This window comes from Hemiscyllium ocellatum, chromosome 3 (genome assembly GCF_020745735.1).
Source record: "Hemiscyllium ocellatum isolate sHemOce1 chromosome 3, sHemOce1.pat.X.cur, whole genome shotgun sequence".
NCBI classification, from domain to species: domain Eukaryota; kingdom Metazoa; phylum Chordata; class Chondrichthyes; order Orectolobiformes; family Hemiscylliidae; genus Hemiscyllium; species Hemiscyllium ocellatum.
This window is the reverse complement of record NC_083403.1, coordinates 5,456,632-5,476,825: the sequence shown is the minus strand read 5'-3', so window position 1 is coordinate 5,476,825 and position 20,194 is coordinate 5,456,632. Positions and strand designations below refer to the sequence as shown.

Sequence of the window (20,194 nt, the reverse complement as noted above, 5' to 3'; positions counted from 1 at the left end):
GAAACTGGAGCACCCAGAGTAAACCCATGTAGATACAGGGAGAATGTGCAAACTCCACAGAGCCACTGCATCACCATCAGGTGTCACATTAAGATATTATTGAATAAAAGTTCATGGTTCTGGGAATTGCAAATTAACATGGACAGGTGATTAGCTGGCAAACAGGAAGCAGCAAATAGATGTAAATTGGTCTTTTTCAAGTTGGCAAGATGTAATGAATAGTGCATCAAAAGATAAATACTGGGACTTCAAATGTTTACAATTTATATACATGACTAGCATGAAGAGAGAGGAGTGATTGCCAAATTTGCCATTGAGATAAAGCTGTGAAGAGGACAAGTTTACAAAAATATACTGCCAGGTTAGTGTTTCAGGTGTAATTCAGCTTCCTTTTAAACAAGTTGAGGATCTCCAACACAACAAACTCCAGAAATCAGCAATTACCAGACTCCCAACACCCTCTGCATGAGAAGGATTTTCCTCAATTCCCCGCAAACCTTCTACCAATCACTTTATAAGTATACCCCCCCACCCCGGTAATTAACCTGCTGTCTAGAGGAAGCAGGTCTTTTAGATTTGATTACATTAGATTTCCTACAGCGTGGAAACAGGCCCTTTGGCCCAACAAGTCCACACCGACCTTCCGAAGAGTCGCCCACCCAGACCCATTTCCCTCTGACTAATGCGCCTAATACTATGGGCAATTTAATATGGACAATTCACCTGATCTGCACATCTTTGGGCTGTGGGAGGAAATCGAGCACCCGGAGGAAACCCACGCAGACACGGGGAGAATGTGCAAACTCCTCATAGACAGCCGCCAGAGGCTGGAATCATACCTGGGACCCTGGTGCTGTGAGGCAACAGTGCTAACCACTGAGCCACCGTGCCGCCCTAATAACTCTACTAAAGCCCCTCCATATTTTCTACACCTTGATTAAGTCATCATTCAGCTTCCACTGCTTGAAGGCAAACAATCAAATCCAATCTTTCCTCATCTGTAACTTTTCAGCCCCAGCAACATTCTTGTAAATCACCTCATTCTCTTCTAAAGAAGAATTTATTTTCCACAAAGTGATCACAACTGTACACAAACTTCAACTACGACCTAACCACTGACTTTAACGTCCCAGCATTACATTTCTGCTCCTACATTCAACATTCACCCAATGAAGGAATGCATCGCTTCTGTCTTTATTGCCATGAGGAAAATGCGAACCTGCACTCCATGGTTTCTTGCTTCCTCCAGTCATCTCAAAGCCCTCCGGTTTATTTTGTGCTTACTTGCTTGGTTTGCTCTCCCATAAACGATGGGGTGAATGCTGACAGGATGATTTCCACAGGGGAAATGTTAAGTGTTAGGATTTTCTCTTCAAGACTGAAATAACATCAGATGCAGGAGCAGAAGCAAGCCATTCAATCCATAATCTACTCCACCATGCAATGAGATCATAGCTTATCTGATAATTCAAAACTCCTCTTTCCTGTCCATCAACCAGGACTCTGAAGGGTCACTGGACATGAAGTATTAACCTTTCTCTCCACAGATGCGGTCAGATCTGCAGAGTTTCTCCAGCAATTTATTTTTGCTTCAGATTTTCAATATCTGCACTTTCATTTTACCCTCTATTCCCTTACTCATTAAAAATCTCAGCCTCCAATGCACTTATTAACCAGTCTCTAAATAATTTCACACATTCACTACCCTCTGAAGAAATTCCTCATCTCTACCTTAAAAAGGATACTGCCTTATTCTGAAATAATGCCCTCTGGTCCTAAAAACAACAAATTCGAAAAACACCCTCTCCAGTCTTCTAATAATCATGTCTACTTCTCGTTCTTTTGTTGGGATATAGAATAATTAAGAAGGAGAAAGTGAGGTCTGCAGATCAGAGCTGACAATGTTTTGCTGGAAAAGCGCAGCAGGTCAGACAGCATCCAAGGAACAGGAGATTCGATGTTTCGGGCATAAGCCCTGTTCCTTGGATGCTGCCTGACCTGCTGCACTTTTCCAGCAACACATTTTCAGATATAGAATAATTAGTCCAGATATAAAATCCCTTTCATAAGGCAGTCCATCTCTACCCAGGATCACCGGATCAAACCTCTGGACTACAAACACAGTATTCTGTAGTCAAACTACCAGCTTATATAATTTTCTAAGACTTCCCTATTTTGCTACTTCAAGCTGTTTCAATGACATTCCCTCGGTCATCAAGTGGGGATGTTCGCCAATGACTGCAAAATGTTCAGCACCATTCAAGGCTACTCAGTTCCTGAAGCAGTCCATGTTCAAATGCAATATACAAATTCAACAAAATCCAGACTTGGGCTGGAAAATGACTAATAATATTCATGCTACACAAATGCCAGGCAATGATCATTTCTAATAAGAGAGACAATCTTATCACGGTGGTAAAAATAACGACTGCAGATGCTGGAAACCAGATTCTGGATTAGTGGTGCTGGAAGAGCACAGCAGTTCAGGCAGCATCCAAGGAGCAGCGAAATCGACGAATAGCGAAATTGACGTTTCGGGCAAAGCCCTTCATCAGGATTTCACTGCTCCTTGGATGCTGCCTGAACTGCTGTGCTCTTCCAGCACCACTAACCCAGAATCTTATCATACCTTGGCATTCAGTGGTATCACCATCACTGATCCTCCACGAATATCGAGTGGGCTACCAGTAAATCAGAAACTCAACTAGATTCACACAACAGATACAAAGGCTGGCCTGAGGCTAGGAATCTTACAACAAGTAACTCACCCTCTGTCTCTCCAAAGCCTGCCCACCATCGACAAAGGCATAAGTCAAGAGTGTGTGCTGGGATACACCCGACTTGTCTGGATGTGTGCAATTCCAACATAACTCAAGAAGCTTTACACCATCCAATACAAGCAGCTTGCTTGATTGGCAAGCACATCTACAAACAACCACTCCCTCTCTGACCAAAACTCTATAACAGCAGTATGTACCTTCTATAAGATGCACTACAGATAGTCTATGGTTCTTAAGACAGCACCATCCAAACCCATGGCCATTACTATCCAGAAGGACAAGGACACAGATACAACTTGCAAATTCTCCTCCGAGTCACTCACTATCTAGACTTGGAAATATTCTACTGTACCTTCAAGGTTAATGAATCAAAATCTTGGAATTCCCTCCTCAATGTCATTATGGACCTACAAACACTAAATAGACTGCAGCAGTTCAAGGCAGCAGCACGCCACCACCTTGAATTCAACTTGGTATGGACAGTAAGTGCTGACCAAGCCAGTGAAGTCCCGCTAACTGAATATGAACTTTTAAGAATTGGAGACAGTTAAAAATGAGTGAGTTTGGAGAAGATTTGTAGCTCAGGTTGACACACACATGAGAATTCCTAGAAGAATGGCATTCCAACTGGAACTCTATCAACAAATACATCAATTTGGATCCTATCACCCTCTGAGAAAAAGAACAAGAAATGACATCAACCACCCAAGGAAACCTAAACACAAATAGAAAGTGGGCCATAACACCAATGCTTCACCGGAGGCTCACTGATTATGTTACTAGTATGGTGACGAAACTTCTGAAAACAAACATTCCAGTTCAGCAAACAAACTTACATCCATAGGTAATAATGCAGTGTGTCAGCATTACAGTGGTACATGCTACAAAGTGTCTTACAGTACTGACTTGAGAAATAAAAATAACCAGATTTCTGCTTGTGACTGTTGATTTCCACGGGCAACATGTGATAGGCCATCAAAATGAACACCATAAAATGACCCAACAAACCACTTAGCTCAAGGGCAGTTTGGGACAGACAGTAAAATGTTGGCCTTGTGAACATGCACAGCCAAGAAAATAAAAAAAAAGTAGCAACACTCAATAAGTAGTTCATACATGGAAGTTTTGACTACAATCATTTGTGTGGATAGAGAGATCAAATCAAATAGCCATCTGAAATGCAAACATTTGATAGTATGTTAAAAAAGGCTCAAAATGAAATTAGAGAATCTGAGGAGTGACAATGTCCAGCTAGCAACCAATAAGTCACATTTTACTGAGATCCTGTAACATGACGTAATTCTAATTATTCTGAATTAAAAGTTAAAAAATTGCAGGTTCATGGAGGAGACAATTTCTCTTAAAGAAAAAGAATGATTACATGTTCTTAGCAAGTGGTGTGCCTACCCATCTAAATCCAATCAAGAATCCACTCGACACTTCTATACATTTCTACCTAAAACACCCAGATTCAAAACTAAATTATACTGCCTAAATTATTTCAAAGCTACAAAGACCCCACTTCAAAAATATTCTTAAGTGAGACGAATTACCTTCCTGCTGAAACTACATTTAGTGACTGATGTTGCAAATGGTGTTTAAATGCAAGAAACTGCAACTAGGTCTTACTGATTCATTGCCGTAAATAAGTAATTTCATATTCAAGACTTGGCTCTTTTATCAGGTACTCCATTTTAAGTGGATACATATAGATGATATTAAATACCTGGACATCACAAAGGGTGTATCAGCTTTACAATCTCACTGAAAGGAAAAGTGAGATTGACAAAACATTTGGGAGATTTTTCATTTTCAAAAGACTCCAAGTTAATGCAAGGTATTTGAATAAGTAAATTATTCTGGAGTTTTGAATTTTGAACTAGTGTCATATAGATTGTATGACCTTTGGAGGGGTTTAATGATTAATTAATAAATATCGCTGCACCCATGGTGATTTATCTTATAAAACAGTATGAGAGGGGGAGGCTCCTTGCAGAGCAATAAGAATTTGTTTAGTTTGGGAAAGTGAGCAAAGTAAATAGTGCACTGCATTAATATTTCAGCTAAAAGATTCTGCAATTTATTTTGCTTGGAGTAAAATGCCTTTTAGTTTCAACTGGGTCATTCGCATATAGCTGAAAGTGGGCATAAATATTGTTTGAGGAAAAGGAGTTGTTTTACGATGATTACTAAAAAAAGTCACCTCAGTGCAGGAAATTTAATTTTAAACTTCCATTCCAGAAGTCATGGTTAAAACCCAGAAGGTATTTGGTGAAGCTGAGAAAGTCCAAGCTCAGTTGTATGAAGGGTCCAGAAAGAGGCTCAGGTTTTCAAGATGGCATTTAAGATAGTTAAATTAAGCCCTACAGATGTAGAAGAGGAGGAAATTCTCTCTGATGTGAGTAACGGAGAGAAGTGTTGTTAGGATTGATGAGATTGTATTTTCAAATATTTTTGAAATCCGTGAACATATCATGTCAGAAGTTTTATCTTTTATTTATTGTTAAGTCCAAACCTGCTTTGAGCAGCGAGCCCTAGTACAACACATGGGATCTGAGCCCCATAGCAATGCAGGGAAGCAGTGCCTGAGGATGCAGCCCTGGAGCTGTGTGTAGGCAGCAAATCCCAGGCAGAGACTAGCAAAGGAGTGGCAGTCCTGGCACTTGCCTTGGAGAATCGAAGCATTGGTACAGAGCAGTCTAGGGCTTGAAGTGGAGCAGGGATGGCCGTTGGGACTGGAATTTGGTGCAGGAGATCAGATGTGTGGAGGCCCTGTGCTGAGTTGTTGCACTAATGTCTATTTGAAATTTCCTACCTTACTGTAACGTCAACCCTTTAATGATATTTTATTTTAATTCTTTGTTTTCAACTCTAAGTGGATTTATTCCTCTGCTGTATCCAAGAACTTAGGTACTCGTAGCTAAGATGTCACCAGAAGGAGGCATTGTAAAAGCTTTTCACGTGTACTCCATTGTAGGAATACAATGACAATAAAAAGGATAGTTGCTATTGTATTGCATTGCGTATTTATGTTTCAGTAAAAGACCACATTACCTTTAAAGCCAGATTTTAATCTGAGATCCAACATATCCAGTAATAAAATCAGCTGGGATCATAAACCGAGGAACTCCATTTACTTTAATACATGCCTACTTTGCCATCCCAAGAAAAATTCAGTCAAGCGTTGAGTTCATCATTGTATTTTAACGCAGTACAAGTCAATGCAAACAATAACCTAATGAAAATAGACTTCACAACTAAACAGTAATGTGGCAACTTCCAAGCTAAGGAAATATTTCTTCTTGTCCTCCTAATACAGTCACAGTGGTTATCACAATTTTACCTGCCACAAATGCGCACAGTAAAATATTAGAACAAACATGAGAAAACATTCATTTCTCCTGGTCAGTTAATTTGTCTCAAGTTTCAGAGTCAGATGACTGTTGGCTTCAGCACCAGTTCACTTGCTCACAATCCAAGATGGCATTCTGTGGATATGCAATTGTTGCTGTGTTTCAGATAAGGATATTACCTACAATTTTGTCAATATGCTTAGATAATCGAACTAGTCTCTATTTAAGAGACAGAAGCACAGAATTATTATGCAGTCATTTGGCCCTCATGCCTACGCCTGTTCTTTACCTTGTGCCAATCTCCTGCCTTTTCCCCGATAAACACCATTCCTATCAAAATAATATTTCAACGCTCAAGTTCCTCAATTGATCATGGTTCCAACATATTTTTAGGCAGTGTTCTCCATTTCCTAGATATTTGCCTTGTGAAAAAAAATTCTCACAGACCCTTGCTTCATCACTTTTAATCAACGCTTTTCTTCTTTTGAACTGGAACAGCTTCTCCCCTGTCCAACCAGATAGAAATAACTGTATTCTCAGTGACTGACTGCATATGAAGATTTGAGGAATGCAATAACATTCCACATAAAACAAACATTTGAGGATTTATTCCTTACCTGCTGCAAACATGGTCTAGAAGTAGAGACATCGAGTCCAGGTTGCCATCTAGTTTAGTATTGTGATACAGGCATCGATCCCTTTGCAGTTCCACTGCTTGGCGCAATAAAGTCTGTAAGCGTCGTGGAGGTAGCATCACTGACGGGGGCAGGTACACTAGCAAAATAAGTCAAAAATGCAATTTCACAAAAAATCCATTTATATGTTCAAATATCAGGTTATGCTGCTGTGCAACGAATTGTGTGTCTGGACTAAAAAAAAATTCATTCATAACACGTGGGCATCACTGGCTAGGCCAGCATTTATTACCTGTGCTCAGGTGCACAGAGGGCAGTTCGGAGTCAACCTAACAGATGTTTGTAAAGATACTAGAGAGAATGGGTCATGTCTTTTTATCGCTAATTGATGTTCATGCATCCCAGTGGCTAGTTTTCTGCCTGTTTCAGTTCTTGCAAGGCATTTTGTAAATGACATTAATTTTGCTTATTGCCTGTATAGGCTCTTTCAAGTTCATGAGCTGCTGTTTTAGTGTGATGAGGGATTTGTGGGCTACCATGATGCCAAGGGGTCTGAGTAGTCTGGCAGTCATTTCTGAAATGCCTTTGAAGTAGGGGAGAGTGGCTAGGGTTTCTGGACGTGTTTTATCTGCTTGCTTGGGTTTGTTGCTGAGAAAATTGGTGGACTGTGTTCATTGAGTACCCATTCTTTTTGAATACAGTGTAGAGATGATTTTCCTGTGTTGCAATGTATGGTGGCTCTTCGAAATAATGTTCTAATGCAGCTTTATTTGTGGGTGTTGGGATGATTGCTTCTGTAGTTCAGTATTTGGTCTGTATGTATTGTTTTCCTGTAGATGCTGGTTTGAAGTTCACTCTACTGCAACATCTAGGACAAAGTTTGTTGTTGTTTTCCTCTTTAATGAATTTTATGCCAGTAAGGGTATTATTGATGGTCTTAAAGGTTTCCTCTCAGTGTCTGCAGGAAAACACCACTTACTGACCAAATACTGAACTACAGAAGCAATGATTCCAACTCAGATGAAGCTTCATTAGAACATTATTTCAACAAGCCACCACACACTGCAGCACAGGAACTATGCAGAGCAGAGGAAAATCACCTATACCATGTATTCAAAAAGAACTGGTGCCCAATGAACACAGACCACAGGTTTCTCAGCAACAAACCCCAACAAGCAGATAAAACATGTCCAAAAATACTAGCCACTCTCCCTTACATCCAAGACATCTTGGAAGTGACAGCCAGACTACTCAGACTTCTTGGCATTATGGTAGCCCACATACCCACCAACACATTAAAACAGCAGCTAATGAACTTGAAAAACCCTATACAGACCCACTCTCACTAGTATCCTTACATACAGACAAGGAAGGACACCACTTTGACTGGGTCAACACATCCATCCTAGGACAAGCCAAACAGAGACGCATGAGAATTCCTAGAAGCATTGCATTCCAACCAGAATTCTAACAACAAATACATTGACATGGATCCTATTCAACACCCCTGGGAAAAAGAACAGGAAATGACACTACCAACCCAAGGAAACCTAAACAGAAAGCAGGCCATGCCACCAGTGCTTCATCCGACAGCTCACTGATGTTTTCTAGTATGGTGACAAAATGTCTGAAAACGAACCTTCCAGCTCAGCAAGCAAACCTACATCCATAAATCAAATCCTGACATCAGGCAAGCTACATTGCCTTTAGAACTCTTGATCCTGACCAGAGAACAGCATCCACCTGCTGACAACCAATCATATTTCTCTTTTCTCCACTCCTTCACCTTGGTGCTATGCCCATCTTCTCCACAGTCCCACCTCTTACCTGACAGCAAGAATCTCAAATCTGTCGGACAGGGACAAGGGTTGTGGTTCCTGTAGGACTACTTCCTGGATCCTTCTTCCTGCAGTCACAACTTCTGTTCTTGTTCACTGACCGAATTTAAGGTAGTCACACTCCATAGATCAACTGTCTCCTAAACACAGCATCCATGTAACTCTGCCCATCACTGTTGTGTTATTGTATTCAAAAGTCAGACTCCAGCTTGTCAGTTCTGAGCTGGAGTTCATCAAGCAAACAATACTTGCTACAGATGTAGTCACTATTAATCACAATGGAGTCCACCAACCCCCACAACTTGCAGGTTCAACACATCACCTGGTCCTGCGTCATTGCTATTTTACATAGTTTACAGATTAAAAAGACATCTGGTGGGTAATTAAATAAACTATGTACCTCTAACCTGAAAGTTATAACAACTATTCAAATTATTAGCTATTACCATTCAAGGACCTTACAGTTTTCCCATGATGTCACCGTTTTGTGCTGGGCTGTAATCTATCCTGTTTACAAACAATGAACTAAAAGAAGCAAAAAGCACATCTTTCCCTCTGCACCAAGTTGCCCTGGTCCTCTGAATTCCGAGAAACACATGCACACTGTGCCTCACTCCAGATGAAAACACATCCCCATCTACATCAACAGGACTGAGTCAGACAGTGTCAAGTTACTCAGAGTGACGATAACTGAACTGTCCTAGATGCGACGGTCAACAAGGCACAACAATGCCTCTTCTTCCCCAGGCAGCTCAGGAAATTTGGTTTGTCTAAAGGACTGTCACCAACTTCTACAGAACCACCATTATGTCCAGTGCAATTGCTCTGCCCAGAATGACAAGAAACTACAGAAGGTGTTGTGCACAGCCCAGACCATCACTGAAGCCAACCTTCCATCCTTGGACTCCATTTACATGGTTCGCAGCTGCTGAAAGGCCGCCAAAGACCCATTGCACTGCGAATGACCTCCTAAAACCTCTTCCGTCAGGCAGAAGATACAGAAGCCGAAACACATGCACCAGCAGATTCAGAAACAGTTTCTTCGCTGCCATTACTGGACTGATGAATGGACTCTCTAACCTCAAATAATGCTGATCTCACTAACGTTGATCCCACATAGCGCAGCCCTGTTCAACATAATCCATATGCATCTAAGGCTTTTCAGAATCTGATGTATACATGCTTGCTTACTATGATCTGCCTGTACTATGTATAAACAAAAATTTTCCACTGTACTTCAGTACACAATAATAAATCAATATGCTCTCTCCCAGCTACTCATGCAAAGCTTACTCTGTTGTTGCTTGACAGAGAGAAGTATTGAGAAAATCAGACATGGTGTTGAAGCTTTGATCTCAAATTTCAAACAGTAACAATTTATACTGCATAAAAATTGTATGCATTTTGAAGTAGAGTTCGCTTTGAAGAAAGGAAATGCAGTGTGGGGAATTCCCTGGAATAAAGGAGCAAGAAATGGCACAAAAGCTTGGAGATACGAGGGCCCAGGAGACTTCCCTTTTGTCTTTCTTCCACATTCCCCGAGGCTCTTCCTGCTTCTCCTGGGTCCCAAATCGGTTTCCCCTACTCCTAACCCCATTCCACCCAACCCACCATTTGGGTAGGCAATTTAAAGTGGCACATTGCAAGCATGTTCTAGTATTGGCACATTCAACATTTCTCGTGCAGAGAACAAAGATGGGTTCTGAGGTAATGGGCATCTGAGACTCTGCCCTATCTTGTTCAAAGTCAGAGATGAGAATTTTTTTTGATCGGAAGGTTGAGGAACTTTGGAATGCTGCTTGAGCAAGCAGTGGAAGGTCATTGAATATTTTCAAGGTAGAAATGACTCCACTGTCTAACAAGAACCTAAGTATGGATAAATTGGAATTTGGAACACAAAGCCTGACTTTATTAAAATGACAAAGTGGATTGAATGGGCTGAATAGTCTACTCCTGCTGCTACTTTCTATGGTCCTATATTCCTACTGCAGCACACTGACTCTGTAAGGTGCGATTTGAAATAAGGGCACTTCTCATTCTTTGAAATTAAACTGGGCAAATGCCTGATCTATTCAGTATTGTCCCTGACATGCCTAGCAATATCAGTAATAATTATAAGTGGAATTTTTAAATTGACTAATCAACAGTCTTTCTTTGTCGCTTGAAATTTTCCCATTGAACGGAAAGTTATGCAATCATGCCCTATTACAACTCTCCCACCTGAAAAAGCCAACGTGATTTACATCACATAATATCAAGAAATGAGTACTGCAAACACAATGTACCCTGACAACAATAAACCAACGCTGAAAATATCCCTCCAAAGCTGCTTCCCAAGCTAACCCATTCCAAAACAGCTACAGCACTAACTGGACACAAGGCAGGACAAATCCAACCCAGCTAATTCTTGTCCCATCTGTCTATTCTTGATTATCAGTAAAGTGATCAAAGGTGTCATCAACAGTACATGAACCAGCACCTGCTCAGCAATGCCCAGTTTGGATTCGGCCAGGGCCACTCAGTTCCTGATCTCATTACAGCCATGGTTCAAACATGGACAAAAAAAAGAGTTGAATTCCAGAGGGAAGGTGAGAGTTACTGTCCTTGACATCAAGGCTGCATTTGACAGTGTATATTCAAGGAGCTCTAGCAAAACTGCAATGAATTAGAATCGGGGGTTGGAGTCATACCAGCACATAGGAAGATGGCTCTGGTTGCTATAGGTCACTGACCTCAGCTCCATGACATCTTTGCAGGGGTTCCTCAGGGTAGGGTCATAGGACCAAACTTTGAGCTGCAAAGTCAGCAAGACCTGGACAATATCCAGATTTACACTGACAAGTGGAAAGAAACTTTCATGCCACATAAATGTTAAGCAATGATCATCAACAAGAGAATCTAACCATTGAATGTCAAGACACGATGGCGTTACCGTTGCTGAACCCCACACTATCATCCTGGGGGTTATAACAGTTCAGAAATTTAATGGGACTCCATTTCCTTTGAAATGAAGTCCAACATTCTATTTCCATTCACTATTATCCCCTAAACTTGCATTTAGCATTTTTTATGGTTCAAGTACTAGGACCCTAAAATCCTTGTCTTTGCTCATTTAAATAATATTTAGTTCCTCTATTCCTCCTGCTCAAGTGCATAACCTCTCATTTTCCAACATTATATTGCATCTGCCAGGCTCAGGGGTCCTGCAGTAACACTTTCTGATCCTAAAGCCATAAGATGTCAGACCAGGAGACGACCATTTGGTCTATCAAGTTAGCTCAACCATGAAATGAGATAGTGGCTGATTTGATCATCCTAAATGCCACTTTCTTACTCAATTCCCATAACCCTTCATACCATAATTTTATTCTAAGACAGTCTATCGCAGTGTGAGATATTGTGTCATAGTACCTTTACTAACTCACTCACCAGTTTGCTATATTCAGTTATACCGCATTTCCATTCATTCATAACCCTTTACTAACCCATATAGTTTACTATATTGCATTTTCATTCAAGACACCACATTTTTGTAGTGTATTTTACTATTGCAAGCTGACAAAGTTAAAATATTCCTTCCAAACCCATTAGTGCTTCAACCTTCAACCGTTACCAGACCTATTTACATAAAAAGCTTCCTCTGAATAAATGTCAAAGACTACTAACCTATTCAGAAACAAGACCCTCACCACCATAGTGTCTCCACAAACTACGCAAAACTGTGGAAAGATTAGGATATTAATCAGCCCTTACCAACTGTCTCACAGGACCTGAATGGATTGCAGAACATCAGTTTCCCCACCTATGCACTTGTTAAATACGTATTAAACTGGACCGCTTAACTTCCTATCAAACAGTGTTTCTGTGAAACTGGGGTCTAGATTAGAGGGGTGCTGGAAAATCACAGCAGGTCAGAGTCCTGATGAAGGACTTTTGCCCGAACCATCAATTTCCCTACTCCTCGGATGCTGCCTGACCTGCTGTGCTTTTCTAGCACCACTCTAATCTAGACTGATTTCCAGTATCTGCAGTCCTCACTTTTGCCTGTGAAACTGTACAAATGAATGAAACTCACCAGCAAATCAGTTTAATATCCTTTATTCTTTTATTAAGTACTTGCATAATTTCTAACTTATTCACAGCATATAGGTCTGGTAGTTTTAACTAACATTCACTAACGTACAAGACAAAAGGACTAGCACCTCTAAATTAAGCTCAGGCCGGACAGATATTCTAATCGCATAAGTAACAGCTACCATTTAAAAATGTATAAATCATCTGTTTCCCCAGCATAGAAGTCAACCAAACCCTTGTGTACAATAGATAAAACAATGTAACATATTAAAATTCTATAATTATGGTGTAAGAGCTATGTATAAAGTAGCTACTGGAAGAACTGTATTTCAGGATTCCATTGCCATTTTGAACTGCAGTTGCTCAATAAAGAGGCTACTTTCATCACTCACCGATTGCGTTAGTTATTTGAACATGATTCTACAGCAGTTTGAACATATTTAATTGTCCAGTCTTAACAGGCCTCTGCAGTAAAGAATTCCACAGATTTGACCTCTTTTCCCTGAGAAGAAGGTATCTCACATTTTTGTCTTAAAATGGGCAACCCTTTACTCAGTTTATGCTTCTGGACTGTCCCACAATAGCAAAGACCTCCAATGAGTTCAAGCCCAATCTACTCCTCTCTCTTCATATGAAAATCGCTTGACACCCAGAATCACACTACTGAACTTTCTCTACGTTTCCACAGATTGGGTACCAAAACTGTCCACAGCATTCCAGGTATAAACAGACAGGTGCCTTGTATAGTTTTAGCAAGTCTTCTCTATTGTTATAATCCATTCCCTTTAAAGGCCAACCATCCATTTTCCTTCCTAATACCTGATGAACTTAAATCCTGGGACAGGCTAAGCAAAGACATGCCAGATAATTCCAACCACAATGCCATAAACAAACGCATAGATCTAGATACCATCTATCAACCCCTCAGAAAACGAACAGAAGTGACATCACCACAAACCCCAGGAACCCCATCCAGGAGAAAGATATAAATAGAAAGCAGGAGACAACAGCTTCGCTCTCTTGGAGGTCGCCACTGATGATATTACCTAGCCAGGTAATGAAACGTCTGGATATCAAACCTACAGCTCAGCGAGCAAACCTACACCCTAAAGCTCAACCTGAGCTACAAACCTTGCAAAAAATGAACTTAAATGTTTGGGTAGTCTGTGCAAGGCACAAACTAGGTGTGATGAAATACTCTCCACATGCCTGGATGAGTGCAACTCCAACAAACACAAGCTTGACACTATTCAAGACATATCAGCCCACTTGCTTGACACCACATTCATGAACTTCACTCCAACACCATTCAGCAGAGTATACCATTTACAATAACTCCTAAGCTCATGAGACAGCACATTCCAAACCAGTGAACAACACCTTGGAAAAAGACAGGAAAATTGAAATGCCATCTCCAAGTTCCCCTCCAAGCTACTAATGATCCTTGTTTGGAGATACATCCTTGTTCCCTCAGTGTTGCTGGGTCAATATCCTGAAAATCCCTCTCGAACAGCATTGTAGGTGCATGTATACCAAATGAACTGCAGTGGCTCAAGCTCACTGCTACCTTCTCAAAGGCAATAAGGGATACGCAATAACTGCTAGCTTAGCCAGCAAAACCTACAACTACAAATAAAAATAGGGTCACGTTACCTTCTAATTGTTTGTATGGTTGCAATGATGAAATCATGGGGCTGCAGTATTCAAAGTATTCCACAACACAATCTACTAGAACATCAACATCTCCGTTTGCAGTGAGCTAAGCAGTCGAATAACAATACCATTGTGGCTTTTATTTCATAGCCACTGTTCAAATCTAAACCTAATTTATTTAATAATCTAGAACTTGTTAATGTGTTTCAATATTGCTTTAATGAAAATAACTTACTCTGAAGTTTGTCAAGTAATTTTGATCGTGAAGCATTCCCTTTTCCTTCCCACTCTGCCTTTGCTCTCAGGTCATCTGTATGACTGCACATTAGATACCTGCAGAGATAAGATACAAAGGTGAGGTTTTCACCAGTCATTCTGATAGGGTCAAACGGTGTGAATATGGATGATGAGAATAACTGGAACAGAAGTAGCATAAAAAGAACTCTTTGGAAATGAAAAGTGAAAGAGTTCTGTGTTTTTATTTTAATTTATAGATTCCTCAACTCAGTAGGCAAAGAACCATTATTTAAACAGAATACCAGAAACATCTGAAATCATTCACAAAAACATTGGTCAATTTCAAACTGTGGTCAGGTATTGACCTGGTTAGGAAGCTCATTTTATGACTGGAAAATAATAGGGAAATATGATCAGGGAACCTAATTGGCAGGATATAACTAATGGCATCCTGCAAGGATCAGTGTGGTGGTATCAATTATTTAGCCTTTTTATCAATGCAAATGCCAGACTAGAGAGCCATATTTTCACATTGTTGGATAACACAAAGATATTGTAAGCAATGCACATGGAAGCATAAAGTGGCAGAGATATTGTCAGCTTAGGTAAATCAGCAAAATTTGACAAATGAATTTCAATGCAGGCAACCGAGAGAACACCTCCTTTGGCCTTTAAATGGCTAGTACAGGGTGAAGAGGTAGAAACAGTAGGGGCCAAAAAGGACCTAGGAGTGCAGATACATAGATTAAAATATCATGAGCAGTATTAGGAATACAAAGTCTGTTTGTATGTTATAGTAGAGGGAGCTGGAAGACATGGAAAGATTTGGACATTGGTGCATTGCAGAAGATTGAAAATGGAACATAATGAAACTGAAGAGTTAAAGCTGAAGTGTTGTTGTTCATCTACAGGTTACTAAAGGTCAAATAACTGGAAAGAATGCAAGCCAAAAACTTTTGGAAGACAAGGAAGGAGTCATATAGAATTTATCAATTTACGAACTTTTTGAAAAATTGTCGCTTTGTCCTGAAATTTTCTTAGCAACAGCCTCTGAACTACAGTGGCTGTTTCAGCACGTATATTGAAGGGGAAGCAATGGTCTCACAGTATTATTTCTAGACTTAATCCAGTAACTCAGCTAGCATTCTGGGGATCTCAGTTAGAATTCTGACACAGCAGATGGGAGAATTTGAGTTGCATAAAAGGAATCTGGAATTGAGAATTTAATGACCATGAAACCCTCGTTTGTCTGAAAAGCTCATCTGGTTCACTAACATCCTTCAGGGAAAGAAATCTGCTACATTCACCTGGCCTGGCCTAAAGGTGAATCCAAAGCCACAGCAATGTGATTGACTCTCAAATGCCCTCAGAAATGGCCGAGCAAGCTACTCAATTATATCAACTGTTAGAAAGTCTTAACAAGGCAGATTTGCCAGGCATCAACCACAGTACCGAAATGACAATAGCAAAAATAGCCCTGTCAGCTCAGTCAAACTCCTCCTTACTAATATCTGGGGTCTTGCACCAAAATTGGGAGAGCTGTCTCAGACCAGACAGGCTGAAGTCTAACACTGTCTGTAAGATATGATTTCATAGATATAACCATGTCTCAGATATCCCAATCCCTCAAATGCCAAGTCCCTCCAGCAGTACAGGCCCAGCAGAGGTGGCAGCTCAGTGATATACAGTTGAGAGGGAGTTGCCCTGGTAGTCCTCAACATTTTGTGGCACCAGGTTAAACATGGGCAGACAAAACCTCCTGACTACCACATATCATCCCTCAGCTGATGAATCAGTATTCTATGTTGAACACTACTTGGATTAAACACAGAGTTGGCAAAATGTACTCCAGGTGCAAGATTTCAATGTTCATCAAATTGGTTTGGCAGCAGTACTACTGAAAGAGCTGGTCAGGTCTCAACGGTCATTGCTGTTAGATGGGATCTACGGCAGGTAGGGAGGGAACCAACATCAAGGAAAAATTGCACTTGCTTTCACCTTCACCAATCTGCCTGCTGCAGATGCATCTGTCCACAATGGTATCAGTAAGAGCAATAACCACAAAGTCATTGTGGAGACAAAATGCTGCTTTCAGACAACACACTCCATTGCACCATGTGGAGCTATCATCATGCTAAATGGGATAGATTTGAACAGGTCTGGCAACTCGACTGCATACCCATGAGGCACAGTGAGCAATCAGCAGCAAAATCATGTTCCAACACAATCAGTAACCTCATGGCCCAGCGTACTCCCCAGTCAAAAATACTATCAATCCTAGTTCAATGAAAAGTGTAAGACATGCCAGGAGCAGCAATAGGCACAAAGGTGATGTCAACCTGGTGAAGCTAACAGTGTTACTTGCATCCAAACAGCAAGTAATAGATCTAATGGGTCAGATCCAAGTTCTGCAATCCCACTAAGTCCAGTAATGAATAGTGGTCAACAATTAAACAACTCACTAGAAGAGGAGTCAGCTCTACAAATATCCCATCCTCAACGATGGAAGAGCTCAGTACATCAGTGCAAGAGATAAGGCTGAAGCATTTGCAATCTTCAGCCAGAAGGACTAAGTGGATGATCCATCTTGGCCTCCATCATAGTCTCCAGCATCACTGATGCCGGACTTCAGGCAATTGAATTCACTCCCCATGATAAAGAAATAGATGGAGATATTGGATACTGCAAGAACTATGACCACAGTTAATTGAATTCTGGATAATCAAATGCCGGATAATGTAGTTTAGCCGAGAAACTGGACCTTGCAATCTTACTGGATAATCCGATAATCGAAGTTCCTTTGTACAAGGCACAGGTCAGGACTGTGATAGAATATTCCCCACTTGTTTGGATGGATACCGCTCCAACAACACAAGCTAGGTACCATCCAGGGAAAAGCAGCCTGCTTGACTGGCACACCAACCATAAGCATCGACTCCCTCCACCACAGATGCTCAGAAGCAGCAGTGTGTACATCTACAAGATGCAATGCAGAAATTCACCAAAGACCTTTAGACAACATCTCCCAGACCCAAAACCACTTCTGTTTAGAAGGACAAGGACAGCATGTACACGGGAACACCACCCACCTGCAAGTTCCTCTCCAAGCTACTCACCATCTTAACTTGGAAATATATTCCTTCAGTGTTACTGGGTAAAAATCCTGGAATTCCCTCCCTAACAGCATTGTGGGTGTACCTACAGTATGTAGGCTTCAGCAATTCAAGGCAGCAGCTCACTGACATTTTCTCAAGGGCAATTAGGGAGGGGCAATAAATGCTGCTAGCCAGCAATGTCCATGTCCTACAACTGAATAAAAACCTTAAGTGTACTAGTTGAAGGAAACAAAACCTTAAATTAGTTCACGCAGCACATAGCTCTCAATAAAACACCTTCTGGTAATGACTAAAGTTCCAGAAGTCAGTATTTTAACTACTGCAACTCAAAACTCAACTGTTACTTACTAAAATGCATGTCTGACTCTCATCTAAACTGAAGTTGAATTTAAGTATCAGCCATTGATACGAGAGCTGCTAGCATTGAGACTTTGACAACAGGAAATCAACCTGACAGTAAGAACTCTATCTGGATTCTTTGAATTCAGATGCTTGGGCCACCAGTGTTTTCCCAGTTGTGTACAATTAATTTCAGGATTTGTAAAAGCCAACAGAAGATGGTTAGAGAAAAAAAAATTAAAAAGGTAAACTACAACATAAAAACAAACTGACAGTTTCTTAAAATATATAAAAAGGAAGAGAGACCCCTTGGTGCAGGAAATGGCAAATAATAATGCAGAACATTTATAGGCCGAGAAGAACCAGGAAATGCAGCAGTGTCAAGTAAATACTCTATATCAATCTTCACAGTACAGGACACAAAAAGCACTTCAACAACCACTCAATAAGGTACCGAACGTACGGTTGCTTATGGTGTTGTTGTAGTACATTAGAATGGAGAGGGGACTGGCTAATACAAGATAGTGTTGGAATAAGAAGACATTTTCAAGGTGGCAACCTGTAACTAATGGAGCACCGCAGGGTTCAGTACTAGGACCACAATAATATGAATCAAAAATAAATGACTTGGATGACAGAGTAAGTTGTGCTATCGTCAAGTTTGCAGATGATAGAAAAATAAGCAGGAGGGCAAGTAGCAAGGATAAGTCTACAATGGGTCAAAAAGCTCCATGGAGTGAGCTAAAAGTTGGCAAATGGAACACATGGGAAATTAAGAGGATATGCACTTTGACAAGGAGAAGAGCTGAATAATATCTAAAGAGAGTCATACAGATCTACAGCACAGAAACAGACCCTTCGGTCCAACTCGGCCATGCCGTCCAGACACCCTGAATTAATCTAGTCCCATTTTCCAGTATTTGGCCTAAATCCCTCTAAACCCTCCCTATTCATATGTCCATCCAGATGCCTTTTAAATGTTGTATTTATATAAGCCTCTACCACTTCCTCTGGCAGTTCATATATGCACCATCCTCCATGTGAAAAAGTTGGCCTTTAGGTCCCTTTTAAATCTTTCCCATCTCACCCACATCTATGCCCTCTAGTTCTGGATTCCCCCCACCCCAGGGAAAGGCCATTGTCTAATTACCTGATCCGTACCCCTTGTGATTTTATAAATTTTTTTATGAGGTCACCCCTCAGCCCCCGACATTCCAGGGAAACCAGCCCAGCCTGTTCAGTCTCTCCCTACAGCTCAGATCCTCCAACCCTGGCAGCATTCTTGTAAATGCTGAAAGCCTGCAGAAATCTGCAGTTCTGAGGAGATTTGGGGGTCTTCAATCATAAATCTCAAAAAAGGTATCACCCAACATTTGTAAAAGGGTTGAATAGGAAGGCAGGCCCATTTCAAATGGAATAGAAAGTTTAAACAGGGAGGTCTTGTTATAACTATATAAAGCACTAGTCAGACTAGTGCCCATCTCTTGATAAGGTGGTGGTCCGCGTGCTGCATGTAGATCCATAATGCCATTGGGGAAGGAACTCCAGGATGTTGACCCAGCAATACTGAAGGAATGGTGATATATTCCTAAATCAGGAAGGTGAACGGTTTGAAGGGAAACTTGTTAGTGATTGGGTTCCCACGTCCTTGTCCTAGATGGAAGTCATCATCGGTTGAGAAGGTGGTCTAAGGATCTATGGTGAATTTCTCTGTTTCTTCTTGCAAATAGGAGTAACAACATATACAGAGGAACCTCGATTACCCAAAGGACACAGGCGTGGAGTATTTCGTTTCGTTAAATTGAATTCTGAATAATCGAATGCCGGATAACAGTTTTGCCAAGCGTCGGGACCTTGAGATCTTGCCGGATAATTCGATATTAGGATAATCAAGGCTCTTCTGTACTAAATGATGACAGAAGGAGTGAATATTTGTAAATGGGTGCCGCTGCTTTGTTCTGGACGGTGTCAAGCTTCTTGAGGGTTGTTGTTGCAGTCATCTGTGCAAGTGGGGAGTATTCCATCAGACTCCTCACTTGTGATTGAAGATGAAGGACAGTCTTTGGGGGAGTCATGAGGGAGTTACCCACTGCAGTATTCCTAGCCTCTAAACTGCTCATAGTCACTGTATTTTCATGGTAGTCCCCAGCATGTTGACGGTAGGGCCAA

The 20,194-nt window shown here is 40.9% G+C and overlaps 1 protein-coding gene across 1 annotated transcript in view; it reads right to left on the bottom strand.

Annotated features, from left to right (window-relative positions):
• The window catches only part of LOC132833548 (WD repeat-containing protein 26), a gene marked incomplete at its 5' end in the record, with an annotated part of 101,686 nt that overhangs the window by 61,061 nt on the left and 20,431 nt on the right, over nt 1-20,194 (bottom strand). Inside the window, 2 exons of the mRNA XM_060851913.1 lie at nt 6,751-6,907; nt 14,569-14,666. Coding sequence (XP_060707896.1) covers nt 6,751-6,907; nt 14,569-14,666 — 255 coding nt within the window. The remainder of the gene's footprint in view (nt 1-6,750; nt 6,908-14,568; nt 14,667-20,194) is intronic.